The following is a 9,263-nucleotide window of genomic DNA, read 5'->3' as shown; positions in this document are numbered from 1 at the left end:
GAGTAAAAATTATGTCAACTTAAGTGGACGACCACTAAGTTTCTTAGTCATTGATGATCACTCGATTGAGCTACATTATGGATGATCCGTTCCGTTGAACTTGATCTACATATTCTAAAACCCCAACACACCAAATTTGGGGTGAACCCGTCGTGGTTTGACCCTCCGTCGAGCCATGTAAAAAGTTCTATTCATTCGAAACCGTTAAAATTGATACGAGTGGATGAAGGGTCAAACCACGACGGGTTCATCCCAAATTTGATGTGTTGGGGTTTTAGAATATGTAGATCAAGTTCAACAGAGCGGATCATCCACAATATAGCTCAATCAAGTGATCATCAATGACCTATGTTGCCTAGGTACGGGTACGGGTACGGGTGCGGGTACGGGTACGGGTACTGGTACGGGACACGGCAAATTTGTAAAAAGTAGGGTACGGGGACACGGCTATATATATATAAAATAGTTCAATTTAGATCAACATTGAATTAAATACCTATTATTTTTTTATATTTTTTGTTATATAAAGTGGAGATTATAAATAAGAAACTATAGTAATTAGTAACTATTTAAATAGATATCCTAACAATTGAATTAACTATATTAATTTGTAGATGAGTTTGCAAGAGGACATTTATGCAACAAAAGAAAATAGTAACTATAATAACATATTTGTATTTGTTAAGGGGCTTGCTGCAAAAAAAGAATTGATGAGGGGTTTATGGAAATATTACCACATAGTATATAAACGGAAAAAAAGAAGACCAAGTTCTCCCAGCCCTAATTCTTCTGCCGCCCTCTCTCTCCTCTTCGTTCTCTCCCATTCGTTCTCTCCCAGCCCTAATTCTTCCGCCGCCCTTTCTCTCCTCTTCGTCCTCTCTCGAGAAAAAACGCATGATGGCTGGAAGATGGCGCCTGGAACCAGCCCCAACTTTCTTTGTCGAGGAAAAAGGAGAAAAAGAAGAGGCGCTGATCTTGTCGTCGAGGAAAAAGGAGAAAAAGGAGAAACAAAAAAAACAAAACCCTAAAAATCAAACCTGTCTTCGAGCAGAGGCGCTGATCTCGTCGTCGAGGCGCTGATTCGTCGTCGAGGAGCTGCAATTGACCCGACGCCTTGAGATCTAGAATCCGTCGTCGCTTCCGTTGATGAGTTATAAGGTTCGTAACTTTTTTTTTCAAGTTCGCAACTTTTTCCCCCTCATTCTTGTGAAATCGCCGTGTCCCTGCCGTTTGGGTGCGGATCCGCACCCAAAACGTACCCGACACGGGTACGGGACTTAGTTTGCCGTGTCGGAGTAACATAGGCCGGAAGGATCTGCATTGTTTATGCATTATTAAAAGCATTAAAGTGTCTATCTATATATATATATATATAAAATCGTGTAACCAGCACAGATTCCGAGCTTTCTGGTAAATTCCTTAATGCATGTAATGGTTATATGAAACCATTCACAGAAGAGGTGGAAGCGAATAGCCACAAAAGACTACTCTTACTCCTCTCCTTATAATGTTGATATACTTGTCTCTTTCATGCTATATTTTTATGTCCAAGAATTAACAATCTCTGGAGAGCAGATGTTATTACGGGAATCATTCCTAGGGACTGCTCATTGAGAAATATATGATTTCACTACATCATTACAATATTACTCTCCACTCCCTGGAACTAGCAGGAATCGCTTTCCTCGAATAAATGAGTTATTTGTTGACGTATATTCAAATATTTTTAATATCCTCAATGATATGATTCCAGATTAAATACAGACGAATGAGTGTTCTGAAATTCTGTTATGCTAAAAAACTTAAATGAGGGGAAGTGAGGAGCTCTTCATCTTCCTCTGATCCCCAGAAATTTCCTGTGCTTTGAATAGGTAATGGACCTCAAACTACTTTGCATTTCAAGTGTAACAGGAGAGAAAAGATATGCATCTGATAAGTCAGACTATTTTCTTTGCGAAGTAATATAATTAAATAAATGGATGGTTACGACTTATGACTGAAGTGAAAAAATTGAATGGGATTGTAAAATACCATGATCAACTATTTTTGAAAACACATTAACATATATTTTTGGCTATAGCTGCTGTTTTCGTGTTGAAACAGGACAGTACACAACTTGTTAATACCTAATCCACGAGTAGAGATCTCTCAGCCCTATTTGCAGATATGGACAAGGCATGTTTAGAATGTCAAATGAAGAGAAATGAGAAAGAAAGACATAATGGCGGCCATCACTGAGTTTCTGGTAGCTCCAAAATTTTAAAAGTGAGAAATAAGTATATAGTCAACACTAAATGCAAATACATATGTATACATATATATTTATGTATTATGCATCGAAATATGAGCAAGACAGGATAACTTAGAAAAAACAAAACTAGATCTAGAGAAATGCAAACGAAGATGATGTGAAAATAGGATATGTTTCATGCATATATGTTACATGACTGATAAGATCACTAATACTTATGCCCACATGTTTTTATTCTTCAAATTTTGGAATCAAAACAGAAGGCTACTCAAACTTCACTGCATGCCTGAACTCTTAACAAGATCAAGTTTCCACAAAGAAATTCTAAAAACTGCAGCTTATATATTGTAAGCTGTCTAAAAATTATTGTGGATAGTTGATCCCTACAAAGCACTGATGCTAGAAGTTAAAGCACTGATGCTAGAAGTTACAATCTGACGACTTTCACATCAACCGTTGAAGGTTACAATCTGATGAGCTTCACAACAATCAATGAAAATCCCAATATGATAACTTTCACGACAACATACAAGAGTTACAAATTGACGACTCTCACGTTTCAAAGAGCCAAATACAATGATTACAAGATAACAATCTTTGCAGGAGATAACAAATTGACGATCTTGACGATCTCTTTAAACCAAAACGCATGGCTCACCCCCGTGTTTCAATCTCAAAACGCGGGGCTCACCCCCGCGTTTCAATTTTAAAACGCGGGGCTCACCCCCACGTTCTAAGCTCCAAACGTAGGGTTCACCCCCGCATTCCAAGCTTTAAACGCGAGGCTCACCTCTGCGTTTCATATGTTAAACACGAGGATCGCTCCAGAACGCGAACCTCACGTTTGACTCATTCAAACACGTTTTAAACGGTTCCAAAACCATTTTGCACGTAATGAGGGCATTAAACCCCCATTACGGAGTGATTTAAGGGGTCACTTACACCCATAAACCCTATAAATAGTTGTGTTTACAGCTGAAATAGGCTTAACTTGGTTGGAGCTTGATTAAGGCTTTTGGAGAGCTTTCGCCTTGGCTTTTGAACTGTGTTTCGATAGAAGAACGATGAGATCGGTTATTCTGATTTCGGTCAAAAAAAATCAAATATTCTTTCTGAAATTAACTCTTTTACAGAGTTCTAAAACTCGTTTAGAGTTCTTAAACTCATTTAGAGTTCCAAACTTGCCTCGCAAGTTCTTCGAAGACATCAAGTCAAGAAGAGGATACAAAGTTCTACAAAACTACGTGCTCGAATCGTCAACTGGATACAAAATTCAAACTCTCATCGACACCAAGAAGAACCCAGTTTTAAACAAAGGGAATGATCTCCGTTGATTCTTTCTCTTTTGTAAATTAGGAAACCGATAGAAGAAAATTGTAATTTCTTTTTCTAAGTCAGTTAGAGAGATTGCAAAGAGAGATTGTATTCATTTTTTTCTTAAGTCAGTTAGGGAGATTAATACAAGTTTATTTCTCAATTTTTCTTCTAATTTTTCCCACAAACATATATGTGTCCTTAAAATTACATGATAATGACATTATAGCTTCGAAATTCACAGAGGTATGTTGAATTATAAACTAGAGATAGAACTCATGAATAAACATCATAAAAAAATATGATGCACGATGGGTCTTGCCTTTTCTTATCAAAGCTTCCTTCACCCTGAATTTGAATAGTAAAACCTTCATTTACGCCAGCTGGAATATTAATTTCAACACTCCGCTTCACCTGTACTCTTCCACCGCCGCCACAAACTCTGCATAGCTCAGTGATTGTCTTGCCATTCCCACCACATTTTGAGCAAGTAGATACCTGTATGATTCACGCAATCCAATTTATATTGCAGATGCAAAATAAAACAAGTACAAAAGAGGAAATCAATTATATTAAGTGTTTCCTAAAAGTTCACTCTATCTTAAATAAATAGTCGGATTTGTATATGAATTAACTGTAAAACTTTAAAATGCATGAAAGTTTTTGAAGTTTATAGCAATGATAATTATCATATAGTCAGCTAAGTTAGCTAAGTAAACATGAACCAATTAGCATGTGGCATATGATCTGAATTTTTTTGCAGTAGCTTTTCTCCTGATAAGCAATATAAATATCAAGTGTATGACTTGAAAATTTTATTAGTTTACACTTTTGACATGCAATATGTCATATATTCACTAAATGAAAGCAAAAGATGCACAACCATCTTCTGAAAGGAGATTATTCTAATTACTGAAACACAGCCATTTTTTTCAATAAAAGTAAACTAGAAAATGAATAAAGCAGTGAGATTTTTAATTCTATTTTATCACACCATTTACTATGTTACCATTTTTTCACTAAAAGTAAACTAGCGAATGAATAATGCAGTGAGTATTTTAACTCTACTTTACCATGCCATTTATTATGGTACCAAAACCAGGACCTGTCATGTTTCCCTATAAATATTTTCTATTCCTAACATAAGTAGCAATATTGTATGTACACACACACACACACAACAGATGCATGAATAATCCAACAGAACTTGATGTGACATGCAATACATGACAGCATGAAGTGCCTGTTGTACTCAACCTCAAGTTGATGTGCAACTTAATGTAAAAAATTTACATTCAGAAATGTTAGCTCGAAAAATCTACTTGAGAGACAAGATCCACACTTAGAAGCAAAGAACGAACATCAAAGTGAATCCCATGCCCAAGAAGTACTGGGCCAACATTTGCATGATAGTTGCAATACATACATCAGATACATTCATGTAGGCTAGAAAAACCAGATACGTAACATACCTAAATTTGAGCAATGTATATAAACACAGTTACCATTCATATGCAACACTGCTAAATTATCATCTTACCTGTGACACCACACCAAATGGTGTTCTCTGACTTTTCATGACCCCACCTCTGCCCCCACATTCTCCACATGACTTTATTGAATCGCTAGACTTTGCACCAGTTCCACTGCATGTGTCACATGTTTCAAAACGAGTGACATTGATATCCCGGTGCCCTCCAAAAATTGATTCTTCAAAACTCAAAGATAGATCATACCTGCCAGACCAAATTGTTAGTTAAGCCCCCAAATAAAATGAGGGTATCAAGATTCACTATAATCTAAAATCCAAAAGATGTAACTGACAAAAGAAATACCTGGTACTGACAGAAGTATGGTAACTTAAAACAAATTTAGCTGGAGAGTATATGATAACTTAAGCCATTACCGAACATCAAGATCCCGTCTTTGCTGACTTCTTCTTTTGAAGCTGAACCCCCCAGGATCTATCTCGCCTCCAAAAATCCCATTTGACTCGCCAAAGAATGCATTGAAAACTTCAAATGGGTCTACCTATAAATTTACAAACAAGAATCCAACATTCAGTGTGGTTATCAACATATTGCATAAAATAGCTAAAGATGGTTCATCATTCTGTTAGTGCAGAAATGATTTACAACTTACAGGACCTGGGAAAGGGAGTTAGACTGGGATGGAAATTAGGTGACTAAGTTCTTACCCCCTGTGGACTAACACTTTCTCCTCCATATTCTCCCTGCAAACCTGCCTCACCAAAGCGATCATATAAAGATCTTCTTTCATTGTCTGATAAAACCTACAGAAAGCACTGATTAACATGTTGCAGATACGAAAATAGAGGCTGACAGATAATTGACATCCAAACTGCAGAGCTAAATTTGATTTTATAGCAGATACAGTAACCAAATGACAATGATATCAACTTAGTTGGATAATTTTATCTGCCTCCATAACCTGTAAAGAGCTTCTGGTAGGGAGAAATCTATTGACAGCATGCTCTATGTAAATTGTTCAGCAACTTATGGAGGATGTACAGTTTCAAGCAAAAACTTTCAGAGCAGCAACTCATTTTCTTCTAATAAACAAAAGTACATATTTGCAAGAAGCACAAACAAAATCTTCTGTGCTGCATGTACAGACATGAAAGAAAAAAAAGATAGAAACCCAGCATAGTGAGTAGCAGAAATAGTTAAAATAGGGAGGAACTGAGCACCTCATATGCAGCACTAATCTCTTTGAACTTTTCTTCTGCCCCAGGACTCTTGTTCATATCTGGATGATACTACAATAAGATAAAGACCACATAAACAGCTAAAGTAATAATAAAGGCAAAGGACGACATGATAAAAAGTTAAAATTAGTTTGTTATAATGCATGCAGTTGTTTCTTTTCAAATCCATAAAACTAGCTGATGGTCAATGGACTGAAAATGAAGTGCTTTAGAAACACATAGGGAAAATAAAACTTCAATTAAATATCCAACAACCTATTAGGACCCATTAACCTCAGGGACTGGTCTCAAACAATTTATAATTATTTGAGGGATTTTGATCCCTTGATGGATCAGTGAACGCTTAATTATAATTAAAGTTATATAATAGGTTTTTGTATTTATATCAGTGATAATCGCAGCGATTTTGAAAAGATTGTTCAGATCAGATAGTTAATTAAATGGACCTTATTTTTTGTCATAAGCTATTAGATGCAATTATGAAGACTAAATGGTCATGAGTGTTCGCATACACAAAAGATGAACGTATTGAACGTAATGGGGGAAATGGTGATGATTTGATGTCCTTGTGGGTGAAGATCAACACTTACTACCCATTTCTCTCGGTTTATTGTTCTTCCTCTTCCTTTCTGTTCTTCAGATATGATTCTACCTTCAAATCAAGACAATAGTAGAAACCTTGTCTAAACACAAATTTCTTCCCTTAAGTATCTTTAAATTATTCTTTCTTAAATATAGAAGCCCAAAGCTATGTTAACCTCAAGCAGGGGTTCGGCTTACCACATATTCCACAGGCTGATTTTATCCTTCAATATCTGATATATACAATATACTCTCCTCAATCTTTCTCTGAGAATTCATCTTTCAACTCATTCACATTTTTGTATTCATGTGACAACACATTTCAGTGGAAGTATCGACTATGATGGGAAGGCAAAATTGAGATTTGGGTGCTTGACATCTTCAAAAGGCAAAAAAAATGAAAGAAAATCTACAATTGCGGACAAGATCACTTGATAGGAGTCAATTGCTTTTCAGCGCCCGGAGTGGGGGTGGTTTTTTTTTTGGCGAGGGGGGGTTTATGGGGGTGAATTGGTACAATGACATCAACTCAAAAATGGGAGAAAAACAGATCAAACCTTGAAGGATATGATTAGGAAACTTGACCGCAAGAGTACCAAATTGATGTAGCTAAAGGCTTCAAGATTTCACATCGAGCGAATTTTTCGCAGAAGAAAATTTACTTTAGATTGAGAACAATAAAATTAGAAAGAATAGATAGTTCAAAAGACATCATCTTTCACAATTAAATATCAAATCATCAGCATTTTCCACCATTATGTTCAATACCTCCAGTCTTTATAACTTGCAATTCAAGGTTGCTAGTGTTCTTGACTATCACCTAAAAATTTATGACAAAAGCTAGCTCTTTGGATTGCACAACTGACTTAAACAGTCTTATCTTAAAGACTGTTCTGGTTACTACTCAAATCAAAACTAAAACTTAACAACATAACGGACAATTCAACTATGCATCCAGTTGCAGTATTTAAGCTTTGCATCATTCTGACAATAACATGACATGTCAGTTTGTTGACAGACTTGGTCAGAGGCAGGGGGACAAGCAGAAGAAATGATACCAAAAAGCTGATTTCAATTTTCCTAATGGACCCTGCCAATTTGTTATGCGGCAAAAACAGAACTTCTTTTTATCGCTATGAAACTAAATTTTAACCTAAAACTGCTATTTGCCCCTCAAATTGTATTGAAACATTTTTTTGGAATTACTACGCTGTGCCATTCTATCTTTATAGCATCTGCAAATACTAAATAGTTACTAAGTCAATGTGCAGTTCCGGAATTAATATAAGAGATACCCGTTCTGCGTTCACTACGATTGGGAATGTCTTATAAACTGACTTCATCTTCATCTATTGCATGACGGGGTTGTGATATGATAGTGTAATGATTTTAACATTATATAGCAGATTATCCAAATAACATCAATAGCTATATCCTTCCTGTGAATATGAAAATAAAAGTATCCTCCACATAGAAATGGATACGGATATGAAAACGACTTGGTATATTGTAGTATGATGATGTTTAACAACATTTAGGCTCGACTACTTTTCTTCTTCCTTATAAATTAAAATAGAACTATTAGTCCTTGAGTGCAGTCAGTCTGGATACGGCTCGAATATGATATTTATCATATTCATACCCACTTACACATCTCAGATACGGATTCGGATATACCTCCATAAGGAAAATTCATATCCATATCCGCTAAAATAGGATACGGATACGGATATACATGCGGATATATAAGCGAACATGCATACAGATACAAAACGGATATGGGAAAACTAAATAGTATTGAAAAAAAAATATAGTTCATATGATACAAAAGAGTTCAGTAATATGTTTATTATATCTGAAAAGCTAATATTAGATATTTTGATCATCAAAATTAACCTCAAATCTATAATCTAAGGATTAAAACTATCATAACAATATGACTAATATGTTTTCAGATACGGATCTGGATATTTCACTGCAAATCCATATCCGTATCCTATCATTTTATATTTGAGTAACCATATCGGTATCCTAAACGTACGAATATTTCCTTGGATACGGATACGGTTTAGCACGCCTAACGTACGAATATTTCCTTGGATACGGATACGGTTTAGCACGCCTAATTAGTACACCTTTTCCATGTATCTATACCATTTTACATTTTACAGTGGGCATGCATAGTTATTCATCCATTAAAATTTAAAAATATGTTCCCAAATTCAGAAGAAGAGTAGAGTATTCAAGAAATGGATAACCTTTCGAGCGAGATTCCTGTAGGCGGCCTTGATCTCTCGAAGCGAAGCGCTCCTGCTCACATTCAGCGTCGCGTAGTAATCCTTCGACGACGACGTGGCCGCCTTCGCACGAACTGCACAGAATCTGCGA

At 36.0% G+C, this 9,263-nt stretch overlaps 1 protein-coding gene across 2 annotated transcripts in view; it reads right to left on the bottom strand.

The window, feature by feature from the left end:
- The window catches only part of LOC109833776 (chaperone protein DnaJ), a 15,538-nt gene extending 6,281 nt beyond the window's left edge, over window positions 1–9,257 (bottom strand). The window contains exons 1-6 of one of the 2 annotated variants that reach the window (XM_020401584.1): window positions 9,134–9,257; window positions 6,276–6,344; window positions 5,763–5,858; window positions 5,472–5,596; window positions 5,106–5,301; window positions 3,888–4,063 (exon numbers count right to left, since the gene is read on the bottom strand). In XM_020401584.1, the coding sequence (XP_020257173.1) occupies window positions 3,888–4,063; window positions 5,106–5,301; window positions 5,472–5,596; window positions 5,763–5,858; window positions 6,276–6,332 (650 nt within the window). In that variant the 5' untranslated portion in view covers window positions 6,333–6,344; window positions 9,134–9,257. The remainder of the gene's footprint in view (window positions 1–3,887; window positions 4,064–5,105; window positions 5,302–5,471; window positions 5,597–5,762; window positions 5,859–6,275; window positions 6,345–9,133) is intronic. The other variant, XM_020401583.1, reaches the window with a different exon arrangement.

The sequence above is a fragment of the Asparagus officinalis genome, chromosome 3 (genome assembly GCF_001876935.1).
Source record: "Asparagus officinalis chromosome 3, Aspof.V1, whole genome shotgun sequence".
In the NCBI taxonomy this organism is placed as follows: Eukaryota; Viridiplantae; Streptophyta; class Magnoliopsida; order Asparagales; family Asparagaceae; genus Asparagus; species Asparagus officinalis.
The sequence above is the reverse complement of the archived record's forward strand: the minus strand, read 5'-3'. Positions and strand labels throughout refer to the sequence as shown.